At 43.5% G+C, this 18,840-nt stretch overlaps 1 protein-coding gene and 1 long non-coding RNA gene across 23 annotated transcripts in view; one reads left to right on the forward strand and one right to left on the reverse strand.

Moving 5' to 3' along the window:
• Positions 1 to 1,025: 1,025 nt before the first annotated feature.
• Positions 1,026 to 9,563, reverse strand: Gm31645. Of its 2 annotated transcripts, XR_003952321.1 has the most exons (4): positions 8,996 to 9,563; positions 4,878 to 4,941; positions 1,856 to 2,850; positions 1,026 to 1,278 (listed from the first exon to the last, which is right to left on the reverse strand). It is a non-coding gene; the product is annotated as a predicted gene, 31645 (long non-coding RNA). The 2 variants fall into 2 exon arrangements; XR_385765.4 differs by lacking the exon at positions 1,856 to 2,850.
• A 53-nt stretch (positions 9,564 to 9,616) lies between these two features.
• Positions 9,617 to 18,840, forward strand: part of Birc6 (baculoviral IAP repeat-containing 6) — a 175,103-nt gene continuing 165,879 nt past the window's right edge. For 16 of the 21 annotated variants that reach the window (XR_003952078.1, XM_006523518.3, XM_006523520.3 and 13 more), the window contains exon 1: positions 9,627 to 10,164. Coding sequence is in view for 18 of the 21 variants with exons in the window: in XM_006523518.3 (XP_006523581.1) it covers positions 9,660 to 10,164 (505 nt within the window). In the remaining 3 variants the exon portion in view is untranslated. Of the gene's footprint in view, positions 10,165 to 18,840 lie in introns of all 21 variants that reach the window. The other 5 variants (XR_003952080.1, XM_011246257.3, XR_385268.4 and 2 more) reach the window with 5 other exon arrangements.

Raw genomic sequence — 18,840 nt, forward strand, 5'->3', positions numbered from 1 at the left:
GTGGCCACATTGGGAAGAGAGACAAAGGGATCCAGTGACCCCACCCACAAGTTCACTTTGGGGTCTTGACATAAGGTTAGTGTTTAAATTTTATATGTGTGTGTGCTTGTGTGTGCAGGTGGGATAGATTCTCTGGAGGATTGAGAATCAAGGGTTCTTAACTACTGAGTCATCTCTCCAGCCTCAAGGGTGGGTTTTAAATGGAAGGCAACCAAGCAGTCTGGTCAAGGTTCCATTACCCACCATTGTCTCAGCTCTAAGTCTCTCCTGCTAAGTGGTTTCTGCTGAGACAAGTTACTCCACTGGCTGCTCTGAGGACTTTTTTTTTTTTTTAAGATTTATTTATTTATTGTATGAAAGTACAACTGTAGCTGTCTTCAGACACCCCAGAAGAGGGCATCACCTCTCATTAGGGATGGTTATGAGCCATCATGTGATTGCTGGGATTTGAACTCAGGACCTTTGGAAGAGCAGTCAGTGCTCTTAACCGCTGAGCCATCTCTCCAGCCTCAAGTGGTCCCTTCTTTGAATTGTCTGATAGCCAAGAATGGGAGTATATGTCTTTTTGATTTGTTTTGTTTTGTTTTGTTTTGTTTTTTTTTTGTATCTACTTATCCCTACCAGATAACCTGGTTACAAGTTTAAATAAAGTTAATGAAAGAATCACCTACAACGGACCAGTGGCTGCACCACTGAGGAAACTGTTTCTTCTCTAGCCACCATTAACCACCTATAGCTTCTCACGAGGAAGTGGGGCTTTGTGAGTTAACAACCACAACACCAACCAGAAGTTGAAAGTTGAATATGTAGTGGGAGGGAATAATTATGGCTGAAAAGAACTGTTTTGTTGTGTTTTTTTTTAGACAAGGTCTCATGCTGTAGCTAAATATGTCCTGTATTTCATTATTGAAAGGTTTAGGTTTGAGTTTAAGGAGAACACTAAAGGGCCTAGCATGGTGGTGCAGTCCTTTGATCCTGCAAAGGGGATCTCAAAATAAATGAAGGGGAACACTGAGACCAATGGCTCTTCGGGTCAAAGATTTATTAATCGAGTTGACAATTTTGATTGACTGAAAGACAACTGTGGGTACCCTGAAGGGAGTGTAGGCCCATGTGGCACAATAATGTCCCTTCTTATACATTTCAGAGGAGGGAGCTGGCTCTATACCATGTGACTGATGGGCATTCCATAGTAAGTAATTGTAGTCAGGCTGGTTCCTGGTTGGCAGGGGAAGGGAGGGAGTCTGGTAGCCTGGGACACGTGTACAGGATCTGAATCTGGAAAGACAAGTTTATAAAAGAGCTTTACAAATCAACATGGTCCTGGCTAACAATTATCTAGCCCCAAACTCATTGCAATCTTTCTGTCTCACCTTCCTGAGTGTAGTGAGTACAGGGGTCACTGTCAGTCAGTTTGCATTATTTATTGGTTTTCTGAGACAGGATTTCTCTGTGCCGTCCCGGCTGTTTTGGAACTCACTCTGTAGACCAGGCTGGCCTTAAACTCAGAAATCCACCTGCTAGCCGGGTGTGGTGACACACACCTTTAATCCCAGCACTCGGGAGGCAGAGGCAGGCGGATTTCTGAGTTCGAGGCCAGCCTGGTCTACAAAGTGAGTTCCAGAACAGCCAAGGCTATACAGAGAAACCCTGTCTCAAAAAAAAAAAAAACAAAAACAAAACAAAACAAAACAAAAAAACAAAAAAAAAACCAAAACAAAACAAGAAATCCACTTGCCTCTGCCTCCCAAATGCTGGGATTAAAGGCGTGCGCCACCACTGCCCGGTTGCATTATTATTATTTTAATTTAAATTTTTTTGTGCTTTTTTTTTTGAGAATTTCATACATACTTACTGCATTTAAATCTTTTCTGAAGGGTATGGTAGGGCATTCCTTTAATTCCAGCTTTGGGGAAGCAGAAATCGGCAGATGGATCTCTGAGTCAGAGGCCAACTTAGTCTACAGAATGAATTCCATGATAGACAGGTCTATACAGAGAAACCCTGTCTTGAAACCAATCCACCACATCACCAAAACAAATTTTCTACCTCTCTCCATTTCCTGTCAAGTTCATGACCTCTTCTTCTTGTATAATTGTTATTGTAACACATATCATTATCTATCTATCTCTATCTATCTATCTATCTATCTATCTATCTATCTATCTATCTATCTATCTATCTAATGATATGTTTTACACACACACACACACACACACACACACACACACACACACACACACACACACAAACCTACAGAGCCCATTTAGTTTATGGCTGTATATTTGGGATGCGATAATTTATTTATCAAGGGTCTTGTCCCTGAAGAAGCCCAATTCCCCCTCTTTCAGCAACCTTTGATTGCCTGTAGCACTTCATCTACAAATGGGGCCTTGTGGAACTCCCCCAATCTGAATTGGCATGGCATGTCCACTGATGTTATTCAAGGTGGTAAGGCCTTAGACTACGTACACTGGTGGTTAGAAATAGAGAATTCACTGTGGCACTCAGGGACACAAACAGAAGGAAGGTAGCTTCAAAGGCGATTCTCGTTACAAACAACAACAGCAGCAGCAGCAGCAACAACAGCAACAACAACAGCAACAACAACAGCAACAACAACAGGTGTACCAAAACCCAAACTGGGTTAGGTTAGTAAGTGGTTAGGTTAGTAAGTGGTTAGGTTAGTAAGTGGTTAGGTTAGTAAGTGGTTAGGTTAGTAAGTGGTTATGTTAGTAAGTGGTGAGGGAGTGAGATGGCTTCTGCCTTTTATCCCTGATGTAAGTGTTGTCTGCATCTCCGACCACTGGTGGGAACTGGATGACTTCATGTCTGATTCTGTTGGCTAATCTGTACAATGGGGAGAAGGTTCAGGAAATATGAACAGTTGCTGGACCATCTTTGTTAGGAAAAAAAACATTTCTCCTTGGTCTTGTCTAAGCAAGCATATTGTTGGAATTTCCCAGGCGCAGCATCTGTGGTGTCTGGGAAGACACTAGCTAGCAGAAATCTTTGCCTCTAGCTCTTGTACTGTTGCTTCCCTCTTTTCCACAAGGCTCCCCAAGCCTTGTAGACAGATCAGTTTTGGTTCGCATCCCACACTTACCTTCTCTACGAAGTCTTAAAAAAATTGGACCTTACCTTTATGTTATAGGAGACAACCAAGGCACATGGTGATAGTCTATATTTGGTAGTTTCTTGACCTGGAACTCATTATTTAAACTAGATTGCCTGCCTCTACTTCCCAAGTGCTGGTGTGTGTGTGTGTGTGTGTGTGTGTGTGTGTGTGTGTGTGTGCGCAATAGAGTGAGAGAGAGAGAGAGAGAGAGTGAGATCGTGGGAGCGAGTGAGCTAGAGAGAGAGAAAGAACTTATAGGATTTGGTTCTCTCCTAACAATAAAAGTTATGGAACTGAACTCATGTCTTTAGACTTGGTGGCAAACAATCTTACTGAACCATCTTGCCAGCCCTAGAGATGTTTTTATTATCACCAACCATTTTCTTAAACTTTATTTTAAGATTTATTTATTCATTATGTATACAGCATTCTGCCTGCATATATGGCTGCAGTCCAGAAGAGGGCACCAGATCTCATTACAGATGGTTGTGAGCCACCATGTGATTGCTGGGATTTGAACTCAGGACCTCTGGAAGAGCAGTCAGTGCTCTTAACCTCTGAGTCATCTCTCTAGCCCTCATGAACCATTTTTTTAAAAGATTTATTTATTTATTATATGTAAGTACATTGTAGCTGTCTTCAGACACTCCAGAAGAGGGAGTCAGATCTCGTTACGGATGGTTGTGAGCCACCATGTGGTTGCTGGGATTTGAACTCTGGACCTTTGGAAGAGCAGTCGGGTGCTCTTACCCACTGAGCCATCTCACCCGAACCATTTTTAAATATAGTGTTTATGCATGGCTCAATAGTTTATATATGTGTGTTCTGTTAGTTTTTTCTGTGGTAATTTTCAGTCTGCCCAGATTCTAGTTTACATTCCAGAGTCCCTCTTACTAGTTATCAACATCATAGTCTGCATCTCTCTGCTGTGCTAGAGATTAAACCTCGGGTCTTGCCCATGTGCCTTGTGCATCTACAGGGCTTCTTTGTGTGTGTGTGTGAATCAGAAGGAGTGGAAGCTTTACTCTGTAAAGTTCATAATTAGTGAGCCTCTTTCACATAAAAAAACTCTTTTAGCTATGTGTATGGTGTAAAGTTCATAACCGGGTGCCTCTTTTAAATTGAGAAAAACCATTCTTTTAGATTTTTTATGTATATGGGTGTTTGCCTACATATTTTGTCTGTTTACCTCATGTGTGTAGTTCCCGAAGGTGCCAGAAGAGGGCATCAGATTCGCTGGTTCTGGAGTTAACAGATGTCTGCGGACACCACATGGATGCTGGGAATCAAACCTGCAACCTCTGTAAGGGGAGCCAGTGCTCTTAACCACTGATCATCTTTCTAGCTTCACTTTTAAGCTTTTTAGTGTGTGTGTGTGAAGGTGCCCAAGGTCAGAAAGGGGCATTGGATCCTCTGGAGCTGGAGTTATAGACAGTTATTTGTCATATGGCTAAGTATCAAATTCTGGTCCAGTGGAAGTAGTGGAGTAGAATGCTCTTAACCAGCAAGCTATGTCTTCTGTCCCTAGTGCAGTGGTTCTCAACTTGTGGGTCATGACTCCTGCTGGGTCAAATGACTCTTTCCCAGGCATTGCCTAACATTGTTGGAAAACATGGGTATTTGCATTATGATTCATAACAGCAGCAAAATTACAGTTATGTAGTAGCAACGAAATAATTTTATGGTTGAGGTTTACCGCAAAATGAGGAGCACCAAGAAGGCTGAGAACCACTGGGCTAGTGTGTCTTTCTTCACTCACCGTGTGCTAATCAGCAACCCGTCTGGACTTTCTGGGTTCCCTCTCTGCCTGGTTCTCAGTAGGGCTGCACAAGAACAAAGAGGAAGAGTGAGAAACTGCCCCTCTCTGCTTCTCATTTCCTTCTCATGCACAGTTGCAATGATTCCCCACCCCCCCAGTAAATTCTAGAACTTTAAGTACTATGTTTGAGGGCCTGGAGAGATGGCTCAGCAGTTAAGAGCACTGCCTGCTCTTCTAGAGGACCTGAGTTCAATTCCCAGCAACCACATGGTGGTTCACAACCATCTGTAATGGGATCCAACATCCTCTTCTTGTGTGTCTGAAGACAGCAAAGATGTACTCATATACATAAAATAAATTTTAAAAAAAGGTACTATGTTTGAAAATTGAGAGAGTAGCTGTCCTTTCCTTCTCCATAACGTTTGAGGAAAAGAATTCAGTATTTCCTTGGAAATACTGGAAACAGGAAAGAGTTTGTGTGTGTGTGTGTGTGTGTGTGTGTGTGTGTGTGTGTGTGTTTGCACAATGAGGGATGTCAAATCATTTTTTTTTCTTTTAGGGGCTTTGATGTGAAGGGCTGGGGGACAAAGACATTTGTCAGCCTCATTGTTTCCTCAGTCGTGCTATCAAAGCATCAGGATTTTTTTTTTTTGTATAATCTTTTTTTTTTTTTTTTTTTTTTTTTTTGGTTTTGTTTTGTTTTTTCAAGGCAGGGTTTATCTGTGTAGCCCTGGCTGTCCTGGAACTCATTCTGTAGTCCAGGCTGGCCTTGAACTCAGAAATCTGCCTGCCTCTGCCTCCCAAGTGCTGGGATTAAAAGTGTATGCCACCACACCCAGCTGTATAATCTTCTTATCAAGTAGAGGGAAATGTCTTCTATTTTTAGCTATTTTATTCCAGAATGGGTGTTGGATTTTGTCAAATGCTCTTTCTGTGTCAGGCAGGCCTATTTTTGAGCACTTTTTTGTTTGTTTTTGTCTTTGTCTTTAATTCCAGGAAATTCCTTCCCAGAATGACTGCCAGTGGGGATTGTCCACTTCCTTTGGGCAATCCTCTGTGTTCAAAATGGTTTGGCTAAAGCCCTCCACAGGCTGCCACAGGGAAACAGCCTAGCCATGAAAATCAGTATTGTTTTCTGTGAGAGTATTTGCTCTCAACAGCATATGCAGAAACACACCAGTGCCACAGCTGATGTTGTGTCCAATATTATTTTTCTTTTATTTTTCTCTATACCACTTAATTTTTTTTTTTACGAGAATGAGAAAGAACATCTCATTTTCTAACCCAGGATGGACTAGAACTCAGTATATTATGTAGCTTAGACTGGTGTAAGATTTTTTTTTCCTTTTTTTTTTTTTTTTTTTTTGGTTTTTCGAGACAGGGTTTCTCTGTGTAGCCCTGGCTGTCCTGGAGCTCACTTTGTAGACCAGGCTGGCCTTGAACTCAGAAATCCACCTCCCTCTGCCTCCCGAGTGCTGGGATTAAAGGTATGCGCCACCACGCCCGGCGATTTTTTTTTCTTTAATGTGTATGGGTGTTCTGCCTGTATGTTCACCACATGAGTGTCTGGTGCCAGGGGAGTCCAGAGCAGGATTTCTTTCTGAATGAAATTATGTTTGTGTACCACCACCATGTGTGTGGTGGATATTGAACCCTGGTCCTCTCGAAGTCTAGCTAGTAGTGCTTTCAACTGCTGAACCATGTCCCCAGCCTCTCAATTCCATTTTTTTGGGGGTGGGGCAGGGACAGGGTTTCTGGAGCTCGCGCTGTAGACCAGGCTGGCCTCAAGTCAGAGATCCATCTGCCTCTGCCTCCTGAGTGCTGTGAATAAAGGTGTGAGTCACCAGTGCCCGGCTTCAATTCCAGTTTTGCTTTTTTTTTTTTTCATTTTTTATTAGATATTTCTTTATATACATTTCAAATTTCAAATGCTATCCCAAAAATTCCCTATTCCCCCCCCCCCTGCTCCCCTACCCATCTACTCTTGCTTCTTGGCCCTGGTATTCCCCTGTACTGGGGCATATAAAGTTTGCAATACCCAGGGGCCTCTCTTCCCAGTGATGGCCAACTAGGCCATCTTCTGCTACATATGCAGCTAGAGACACGAGCTCTGGGGTTACTGGTTAGTTCATATTGTTGCTCCACCTATAGGGTTGCAGACCCCTTCAGCTCCTTGGGTGCTTTCTCTAGCTCCTCCATTGGGGGCTCAATTCCAGTTTTATTATTACTTCTAAACCTAAACTTGTGTCTCGAACCTGTAGCCTTTGGGATCTCAGTCCTTAAAACAGTTACAAAAAGAAACAAGTTACCCTAAAGAGTGAGATTTGAGGGGCTGGTGAGATGGCTCAGCGGTTAAGATTGCTGACTGCTCTTCCAAAGGTCCTGAGTTCAAATCCCAGCAACCATATGGTGGCTCACAACCATCTGTAACAAAATCTGATGCTCTCTTCTGGAGTGTCTGAAGACAGCTACAGTGTACTTACATATAATAAATAAATAAATATTTAAAAAAAGAGTGAGATTTGAAATGTCTTTCAAGAGTGTATGCTTGCTGGGCGTGGTGGTGCATGCCTCTAATCCTAGCACTAGGGAGGCAGAGGCAGGCAGATTTCTGAGTTTGAGGCCAGCCTGGTCTATAAAGTGAGTTCCAGGACAGCAGGGCTACACAGGGAAACCCTGTCTCGGGAAAACCAAAAAAAAAAAAAAAAAAGGTTATGCATGCACTTGAGTGGCAGATGGATCTCTACAGATCTGAGGCCAGTTTAGTCTACATAGTTCCAGGACAGCCAGGGCTACATAGTGTGACCCTGTCTGGAAAACAAGCAAGCAAACAAACAAAATGTTACACAGACTAAGAGACAACTGTTGCTTAATTCTCCTTAGTAGTGTCCACTAAAGTCCACTTAGTTTAAATGTAGCATTCTAGTTTCTGGATTCCCTTACCAACAACAAGACAGTGTCTTGATTTGTATCGGCATGCTAACCAGAAGAGGTCTGATTAAAGGATAGTTTGGTCAAAAGTGATTTTAAAAACAGTTTCAAATAGTAGCCTTTAAAGTTTCTACATAATTGCTGGTGGTTTAAAGAAGGATACTCATGCCGGGTGTGGTGGCGCACTTGGGAGGCAGAGGCAGGCGGATTTCTGAGTTTGAAGCCAGCCTGGTCTACAAAGTAAGTTCCAGGATAGCCAGGGCTACACAGAGAAACCCTGTTTCGAAAGACCAAAAAAAGGATACTCATTTCTTGAGTAGTGGTATAGGGCAGTCCTAGCCTGAACAACTTCGGTCCTTTAAATAAAGACGTATTTTGAGAGGGAAGCTTGTGTAAGCAGCATGGGGTTCCAAACCAACTGCTGAATTCAACCTCTAGCTTCTGGTAGCAACAGCCTCCAAGTGCTGGGATGAAAGGCGTGGGCCACCATCACCAGGCACCAAACAATTTTTTATTGCCTCAAGTTTTTTTTTTTTGGAAAGGATCTTGTTAAATAGCGCAGGCTTGCCCAGAATTCTTAGCATTACTGTTTCAGACTGGGATTCTAGGTATGCGAGACCACACCCAGGCACCGCTACACTGTAACTACAAGTGACTGACTGACAAGTAACTGTTTCAACATAAAGTTTAAGAAAGATGTTCTTTCAAATCTAACGAAGGAGGATACTCCACTGTTACAGCAAATCTCTCCAACCCAATTATGCTCTGGCAATGAAAACACGACACAATTAGTATGAATACATGCTGTGCGCCTAGATTGGGCAGATCTACAACCACTACACTACCATCTTCCACATCTATGAGACCACTTAGAACTTGCGTTTTCTCCAGGCCATGTTCTTCTGTTCTGCTTTTCTTCTTCCTCCTCCTCTGCCTTCTCTGTCTCAAACCTCCTTCCTTTCTTTCCACTCCACTTTCCCTTTCTCTGCCCAATCATCAGCTTTCCTTTATTTTACAAATTAAGGTGGGAAGGTTTACAAGAAATCACCTAAGTGCTGACTCATTCCTTGTTCACAACTCCTCACAGGAGAACAGAATTGACATCAAATATAATTAGCCCCAGGGCAATCCACAACACCCCACCAAAAATCATGTAAATCCTTTGCAATGAGCTACACTAGGCTGACCTGTAATGTGTCCAGCACCTCATTAATGAGCATGTCTGTTTATTAAAAGATTTGGAACTATCGCTTCTCAGTCTTCTAAGATCAAGTGTAAAAAAAATCTGAAACTAGGGCAGGCGTCGTAAAAAAAAAATCAGGTTCAGTTCCAATGAAGAGGCTTGTCAGAGTGTGCAATGATAGAGGCCTACTTCCGGATCTCGCCTCCACCCCGCAACGCCCTCCTCCTCTGCCCCGTGCTGGGAACCGCTGGGAATCAGCCGCCCTGGCCACGAAGGGGCCTCTGGGCGTACCAGACAAGTCGCGCGGGCTCGGGTTTGCCTAGCGGAAATGCACAGGGCCCAGCACCACCCTCCCTGCCACGCGCAGGGCGGAACTCCCGCCGATACCACTCCCGGGGCTCGAAGGAAGAAACTGGGACGTTGAGGACGCAGGGCTGGCTGGAGCAGCAGCGCGTGGCACGCGCCTAGTCCTACCACGCATGCTCCGCGCTTGAAAAAAAAAAGTTTCAGCCCCGCCCCCTTCTTCTTCTGAGGCCCGCCTACCGGGCCCTGGGAGCTCTTCTGCGCATGCTTACTAGGCCAGGTCCCGCCCCTGCCCCGCCTTTTCTGTGCCTTCGGAAGTTCCTTATTAGCTTCCCTCTGCTCTGGCTAGATCGGCACTCCCGCGCATGCTCCACCCCCTGGGCTCCGGCCCCTCCTTTGGTGCGGCCCTCTCTCCCCTCCCCCGCCAGCCTGCGAGCTCGCTTGGCCTGGCCGGCCTGGCGGGCGACGTTCCCTGTGCGTGCAGGCGCTTGACTTCACTTCCGGCTAACGCGCTCCGCTTTGCCCCCTGGCCCCGGATGGTGACTGGCTGTGGTGCTGCACCTCCCGGGACTGTCACTGAGCGGCTTCCCAGTGTGATTGTGCTGAGCGCAGGCCGGAAGATGGCGGCTGCGGCTGCGGAGGCCTCGGGCCCGAGCTGCTCCTCCGCGGCGGCGGCGGCAGGGGCGGGGGCGGCCGGGGTCTCCGAGTGGCTGGTGCTGCGGGATGGCTGCATGCGCTGCGACGCCGACGGGCTGCACAGCCTCTCCTACCACCCGGCGCTTAACGCCATCCTGGCCGTCACCAGCCGCGGGACCATCAAAGTCATCGACGGCACGTCCGGGGCCACCCTTCAGGCCTCGGCGCTCAGCGGTGAGCGCGGCACGCCGGGCGGGGGCTGGGCTGGGCCGGCCGCGGGCGGAGACGGGTTGTGGGGATGCTGGTGGAGGAAGCCTCCCAGCCTCCGGGATCGGGATCGGCCTCGGAGGGACAGCGTGGAGCGGGAGGGTCGGAGAGGCCCGGAAGCTACGGCCGAGGACCTTCGGACTCGGAAAGCAGCAGCTTTTGGGGACGGGAACTCGGTTTGGCGGGGTGCGCTGCGAGTTGCTTTTCGGGCCTTTTGCATCTGAACCGGCCTGGTCCTGTGGGAGAGATGTGGAGGCCTTGGAGGTCGGTGCTGGTGAGGACCGGGCCCTCGCTGGCCTCTTGGACGAGATTTTGGGCTAGCTCCGGGCTGGACCAGAGGGAAGGGCTGGCAGTCTTGGCGGTGGCGGGAGAGATGGGTGGCCGGAGGCAAGGGGCGGGAAGCGTCCAAGCCGGCTGTCTTGCCCTCTTTTCCCGGCGAGTAGCGGCCCGCCGGTTGTCGTCTGGTCCTGTAGGTGCGGGGACCTCCGAGGGTTGCGCTTTCGCACAGGGGGCGGGCTGGAGTGGGCACTGGGATGGGGAGGTCAGTAGGAGAGGGAAGGCCAGCTGCCTGAACTGTGCTTGCTGGACTATGGGACTCGCAGAGTGCAAAAAAAAAAAAAAAAAAAAAAAAGAAAAAAAAAAGGTTAGTATCGGTCCTCTAGCTCTGAGTGCTCCCTCCTTCCAGTGTCAAGAAGCCTAGGCCCCTTGTAATTAGGTGGAACTTCAAGCCCTTTCAACTTGTTTTAGCATAGAGAGCTAGAGATTGGTAGTTGTAAGTATGTCTGGGTCTCCTCCACCTTGGAAGGAGAGCACTTGGGTGGTGGAGACGTTGGTTCACATATTGGACTTTCAGGATGTACCAGGTCAAAGCTCGTTCAGTGGACATACTGGAGTGTTTTGGGATAGCCCTAGCTAAGTTATTTGCTGAGATGACATTTCATTTGTGGATGAATGGTGTCTTAATTTTGGCGTTAAAGGTTAAAATTTAGAATTTGATGTATTAGTGGGTTTTAAACTCATGCACAGAGATAAATTGTATCGAAGTGCACTTAGCCAAATGGAAGTAATTATGTGTTCTACCAATTCACCTTGTGTTATTTTACACAGACATACACGAATAAGTTTACTGTGTGAGTAATGTCATAAGATTAAATGGCAGTATAGGAATACAAAGATGAAATTAGAGATGTTAATTTTTGTTGACTTATGAAAGAACTGGTTATGTATAGTTACAGCATGTAAACCTGTAATATATTTAAGAGATGCCTAAGAGAAAGTTTTTGGTGGTGGTAGGCTTGTAAATTTCCCTTTTCTTGGCTTAGGTAAATGACAATACCGATGGTCCAGATGCAGCAGCAATGCTTGCTTACTGCAACTGGACATAACAGGTTGTCAGCTGTGTCTGAGAGGGAGATGTTCATGAACAGGTGACTCTTTAATGGAAAGGAATTAAAAATAATGGTCCTGTAGTCCCCTACTTGCCATAAGAAATAAAAACATTGCAAATACACAGGGTAAACCCCTGGCTCCTGAGTTACATTTCACTGACTCTATTCTTCCTTTCCCCTGAGTTAAATGTGGTCGTGTCACTTTCATACATGTTATACTTTTAACCAATTACCCAATAGTTTCATGATTTCTAATTTAGGACGAGTGGTGTCTTTTTCTTTCATTGGTTGGTTTTGTTTTTGTTTTTAGACAGGAAATTATGTTTGATGGCTGGCCTCAAACAGGAGCTCCACCTACATCTGTCCCCAAAGTGTTAGGCTTAAGAGAGTGAGCCAGTACTCCAGGCTTGGATTTGTTTTCCTTTATTTTATTTGTATTTGTGTATATGAGTGTGTGAGTGTTTGACATGAGTGTGCAGGCGTCCATAGAAGTAGGAAGAGTGTATGGGTCCCCTGGAGCTTGTGAGTGTCTGACCTGAGTGTTTGGACTGGAGCTCCGATTCTCTGGGAAAGCAGCAAACTCTTCAAGGATGAGTCCTTTGTCCAGCCTGAGTGTTAGCATTTCTACAAAAAGTTTTATTAACAAGAGTGCAGGAGTTGCAGGGCGTGGTGGTCCAAGCCTTTAATCCCAGCACTTGGGAGTCAGAGGCAGGTGGATTTCTGAGTTTAAGGCCAGCTTGGTCTACAAAGTGAGTTCCAGGACAGTCAGGGCTATACAGAGAAACCCTGTCTCGCAAAAACCAAAAAAAGAAAGAAAGAAAGAGTACAGGAGTTTTAAATAGTTTAATTGGGATGTTTTTGTGTCTGCAGGCCATGTTCTAGAACAATATGTACATCTATGTTTATTTAAATGGTTTTATATTTACCTGCTGTATACAGGAAGGAAATGTTCACCTTAGTGTTAAAGGAGGAAGGTTGAAGGTGTATGATATGAATGCAAAAATAGTTGTATTAGACAGCAGTGAAGAATATGTACTTGTATAAGGTCATGCATAAGGACTGAGTATGTGGTTACAACTGTGTAGCTCCAGAGATGGCTTAGTGTCTAACACAACACCACATGCTGCTTTTCCAGTGGACCTGAGTTAGCTTTCTAGTGTCTGTCTCTTTTGTGGGTGTTTTTTTTTTTTTTTTTGTCTTTCTCTGACACACACACAGACACACACACAGACACACACACACACACACACACACACACACAGAGGAAAGTTTAGGGCTAACAATAAAAGGACTGTAGGAAAGCAGTTGGAAGTAACCGTTGACCAATTCTGAAGCATTTTACATATGCAAACTAAAGTTTCTTATGAATTATGCTTAACAGAGGCTGTAGGATTTTTGTGTGTGAATGATGGGTGCAGGGGCGATGCATTCCACGGTTAACCTGGAATAGTTATTTTGTAGGTAACAGTTCTAAGAAATAGCAAATAACTACTTTGACCATGGTTCTAATAAAGCTCCTTTTTTTCAATTCAAGGGAAGTGAACTGCCTTCTTTTCTGTACTAGAGAATGATGCCTTTGTCTGAGGGGATAAATAATTAGGTAACCATATGGAATTTTATTAGGTTACAGTAATAATATTCGGATTCAGTTTGTAGAGGTTGTGGGTAGCTTGTTAGTGTAGACTGGAAGTTAAAGAATTGGAGTAGGATTTACATAGAGTTTCTGAGTTTGATAATCTTCCCACCCCCAGATAGGGTTTCTCTGTGTAGCCTTGACTGTCCTGGTACTCACTCTGTAGACCAGGGAGGCCTTGAACTAGGAGATCCACCCACCTCTGCTTCCACCTCCTGAGTGTGGTGATAATTTTTAAACTGTCTCTGGATCTGTGTTTTCAAATTACCTGTATCTGATACAAAGTCTGTATAAATAGACTTTTACCAGATTAAGAGTTGTCAGGAACCTTTAGTCCCAGTTGGATTTCTGAGTTCGAGGCCAGCCTGGTCTACAGAGTGAGTTCCAGGACAGCCAGGGTTATACAGAGAAACCCTGTCTCAAAAGGAAAAAAAAAAAAAACCAAACCAAAAAACCAAAACAAAACTGAGTGAGTTTGAGGACATCTAAGGCTTCATAGAGAAATCCTGTCTTTATTTATTTATTTATTTATTTATTTATTTATTTATTTATTATATGTAAGTACATTGTAGCTGTCTTCAGACACTCCAGAAGAAGGAGTCAGATCTCGTTACAGATGGTTGTGAGCCACCACGTGGTTGCTGGGATTTGAACTCCGGACCTTCTGAAGAGCAGTCGGGTGCTCTTACCCACTGAGCCATCTTACCAGCCCGAGAAATTCTGTCTTAAAAAAAGAAACCCCCCCCCCCCAAAAAAAAAAAGTTAGTATTGTGGAAACTAAGTATGGTGACCTTAACCTAGCATTCAGGAAGGTAAAGTCAGCCTGGTCTACATAGTGAGTTATAGACCAGACAGTGATAACATAGAGAGACCATCTTAAAAAGTATTCTGGGGACTGGAGAGATGGCCCAGAAGCTCAATAGCGGGTGCTTCTTAGAGGACCCAGGTATGGTTCCCAGCATGGTGGTTTATAACTATCTCTAAATCTAGTTGTTGCAGGGGATCTGATACCCTCTTCTGTCCTTTGTGGGCTGTGTACACTGTGCTGCACTTCCATTCATGCGGGCAAAATGCTCATGTATTAAAACCTTAAGGTTTTGGAGAGTTTGGCGGATGATCCATTGGCATTCAGCTAACCACCCCCCCTCCCATCCCCAGCTCTTCTCCAGTCTTTTGCCATGTCTAGTTAATTTTGTGAAGTGGACTTATTTTTCTTCTTTTTCTTTTTCCTTTTCCTTTTCTTTTTCTTTCTTTCAGTTTTTCAAGACAGGATTTCTCTGTGTGTAGGTCTGGCTATTCTGGAATTCATTCTGTAGACCAGGGTGACTATGACTTCCCATGACTTCCCATGACTTCCCATGACTCCCAAGTGCTGAGATCAAAGGCGTGCGCCACCACACCCGGCTTAATTTTCTCTTCTTTGCTCTTTCTTAGAATGTTCCTCTAGTTAACTAAAATTTTTTAAAAAGTTTTTTTTTTTTTAAGATTTATTTATTTTTTTATTTAGATGAGTATACTGAAGCTGACTTCAGACACACTAGAGGAGGGCATCAGATCCTATTATAGATGGTTGTGAGCCACCACATGGTGGCTGAGAATTGAACCCAGGTCCTCTGGAAGGGCAACCAGTGCTTTTAACTGCTGCTGAGCCATCTCTCCAGCCCTGCCTAATCTTAATCTTAACTCAAGATTTGTCTGGTTTTGTTTTGTGTTAGAGTATTACTCTAGCCCTGGCTTCCCAAATGTTGGGATTTTAAATGTGAGCTACCATACCTTACCCCTACTCAGATTTTAAGACCTGAACATAGCTTAGCTTGGAGATCCTGTTAGTCAGAAAAGGTGGTGCCTCAGCTGTATAGGAAGAATTCCAGCTTCTGATGTTTGCACCTCTCAAGTGCTATTAAACCTTGCTCAGGCTTGTTTTTCTTTCCCTTCCCTTCTTCCTTCTTTGATACATACAGTGTATCCTTGGCTGGGCTGACAGTGCCCTATAGATCAGGCTGGCTTCAAACTCCTGTCTGCCTGTCTCTGGCTCCCTAGTACTGGGATCAAAAGATGGCCAGCACCCGTTCTCAGTTTTGTTTTAATTTGCAGTTCTTTAATCATTCATGATGCTTAACCTTTCATTTGCTCAGTTGCCTCTTTTTTGTATTTATTTGCTGAGTTTGTATCCCCTACCTCCTTCTTTCATTAGGGAGAAGCCCATGAACCTGGGCCTTGCCCATGCTCTGCAAGCACTTCACCGTTGAGCTGTATACTCCAAACCATGACTGGATTCTTTTTTTTTTTAAAGATTTATTTATTATTATACATAAGTACACTGTAGCTGGCTTCAGACACACCAGAAGAGGGCGTCAGATCTCATTATGGGTGGTTGTGAGCCACCTGTGGTCGCTGGGATTTGAACTCAAGAGCAGTCAGTGCTCTTACCCTCTGAGCCATCTCACCAGTCCGGAAGTATCTTCTATTATTGATGATTTTTCTCTTGTTCACTGAAATAGCACCACCACTAGCAATATATGGTGTATTGATTATTTATTTATTTATTTAAGTTCTTTTGAGGATATTCAGAGGCAGCTTTGTCAGTAGCCGTGGGTTTTGAATTATAGCCATATGAACTTTCTGAATCTCAGTTTCTTTATTTAATATGATGCATGTGAAGATTAAGTGGTCAGACTCTAAATCCATCAGTATCCATATAGTAGATATGGAGTGAATGAATGCCAGTTTTATTGTGTCTTTTGTGTCTTTAGTATTGTCATGCTTCTCTTGATTATTTAAAACATTTCATTAGCTTATTGTTAGGCTTAGAAGATAGATGTTATTCAAATGTAGATGGAACTATGAATGTGTTAACTTTGTAATTTACATTTGGATAAACATATTTCTGTTTTTTTTCCTGTCCCTCCACCTCCTACTGGAGATTAAATTTTGGCCCCTTACACATGTAGGCAGGTATTTTACCAGTGAGTTTTTATTTTTAGTCCTAAATAAAACACTGCTTTTTGGTGGCCCACGCCTTTAAACCCAGCACTTGGGAGGCAGAGGCAGGCGGATTTCTGAGTTCGAGGACAGCCTGGTCTACAAAGTGAGTTCCAGGAGAGCCAGGGCTATACAGAGAAACCCTGTCTCGAAAAACCAAAAACCAAAAAAACAAAACAAAACAAAACAAAAAAAAAAAAACAAAGAAAAAACCACTTTTTTCTGGGAAAGATTTATTTGTATTTTTTGTGTATCAGTGTTGTGCCGGCATGCGCACCATGTGTGTGCAGTCCCTAAGCAGGCCATACGAGGGGGTTGCAGTCACTGGAGCTGCAGTTACAGATGGTTGTGAGCTGAGCCATTGTGTTGGTCCTGGGAACTGAATCCAGTTCTCCTCTGAGACTATCAAGTGGTTCTAGTTGTTGAGACATCTTTCCCACCCCTGGATAAATATCTTTTTTTTTTTTTTTTTTTTTTTTTAAAGATTTATTTATTTATTATATGTAAGTACACTGTAGCTGTCTTCAGACACTCCAGAAGAGGGAGTCAGATCTTGTTACGGATGGTTGTGAGCCACCATGTGGTTGCTGGGATTTGAACTCTGGACCTTCGGAAGAGCAGTCGGGTGCTCTAACCCACTGAGCCATCTCACCAGCCCTGATAAATATCTTTTAAAGTATATTGGTGAGGCTAAATATCGGAATGAAGTTAAAGCTGTTTGTTATATAACTAGTTACATATGTGTACTCATTGGTCATGTATATGTTTATAATTGTGATATAAATGTGTGGATATTAATCAGTGGTTGTGATTTTTATATGTATATATGTGTATGTATATACACACATGCATACGCACGCACACACATACATATATATGAAGAAATCTGATTTCTTAAATTTCCAAAGTGGGTTCTAACCCTAACCCTAGCCCTGATCTGTGTTGCAGGGGAAAGAATATGGGCTACACAGTATTTGTTTGTAGCTAAAATTTCTGAGAACCTTTTGGTATTTTGGTCTTACTATGTAGCTCTGACTGGTGTTGAATTCCAGGCCAACCTGGTCTACATATTTAGCTCTAGGATATCAAGGGCTACGTAGAGAGACCCTGTTAAAAAATAAATAAAAGGGAAAGAGAAAAAAGAAGGAAAGAATGATGTAGTATTTGCAAACAAGAAAAAGATCTTTGTGCTCTAGTCTGGCTTTATTAAAGTTTAGATTGCATATATTTTTTCGCCTTATACAGGTTTTGATTTGCATCAGGCTCTTGCTAGTTCTGGGCAAGTACTCTACCACTTAGCTACATAGCAAAGCTGCTTTTGATAATTAACATAATTTTTTTACATTTATTTCTCTGTGTTGGGATGGAGAGGGAGAGGAAGAGAAAGAGAACACACACCATTGAACTTCTGGAGGTCAGAGGACAACTTGCAAGAGTTGATCTTATCCTGCTTGTATGGGTTCTAGGGAGTGGCTTTAGGCTCTCAGGCTTGTTAGTATTGATGTGTTTCATTATGACATTTTCATGTATGTATATCATGTGCTAATACCCTGCCTATTTTGATTTGATTGGTTTGCTCTAGATCAGTTTTTGTTTTGTTTTGTTTTGTTTTTTGGTTTTTTTTGAGACAGGGTTTCTCTGTATAGCCCTGGCTGTCCTGGAACTCACTTTGTTGACCAGGCTGGCCTTGAACTCAGAAATCCGAAATCCGCCTGCCTCTGCCTCCCGAGTGCTGGGTGCTCGGCTTAGATCAGTATTTCTTAATCTCCCTAAAGCTGTGACCCTTTGACACAGTTCCTCATGTTGTAGTGACCTTTAACCATAGAATTACTTTCATGGCTACTTCATAGCTGTAATTTTGTTGCTGTTATGGATCATAATGTAAGTGTTTTCCATGGTCTTAGGCAATTTGTGTGAAAGGGTCATTGACTTCCATAGAGGTGCCGACCTACAAGTTGCGAACCAGTGTTCTGCTCTGGATGCTGAACCATTTATATTTCTTTTTATTTTACTTTTCAAAAATAGGGTCCCAAATATCCCTGATTGGCCTTGAACCAGCTGAGCAGCTGAGGGTGACCGACCTTCTTACCCTCCTTCATCTCTTCCTGAGTGATGCGTTATAGGCTCCGTGTTTGTGCTGCTGAGGTTTCCTACGTGCTCAACTGAGCTATATCTGTAGCCCCAGTAACAAATCTTGATCAAAATTGGAGCCCAGAGTTGCCTATTTGAAGACATTTTGGAGCCTATGTAAAAATAAATTTCTTTCAGTGATGGAAAATTTAAGCAGTTCAAACCAGTTCTTTTTTCTTTCTTTTTTAAAAAGATTATTTATTGTTATATGTAAATACATTGCAGCTGTCTTCAGAAACACCAAAAGAGGGCGTCAGATTTGTTATGGATGGTTGTGAGCCACCATGTGGTTTCTGGGATTTGAACTCAGGACCTTTGGAAGAGCAGTCAGTGCTCTTAACTGCTGAGCCATCTCATCAGCCCTCAAACTAGTTCTTAATTAAATTGTCTGACTAACTTGGTACATGAAGCTTACATTCAGTTATTTTTCAAGAGGTAGTAAACATGATGTAGAATTTGGACTTTAGTAATCCTTAGAAAATAGCTATCTTTTGGATACATTTGTGTTAT

Source organism: Mus musculus, chromosome 17 (assembly GCF_000001635.26).
Source record: "Mus musculus strain C57BL/6J chromosome 17, GRCm38.p6 C57BL/6J".
NCBI lineage: Eukaryota > Metazoa > Chordata > Mammalia > Rodentia > Muridae > Mus > Mus musculus.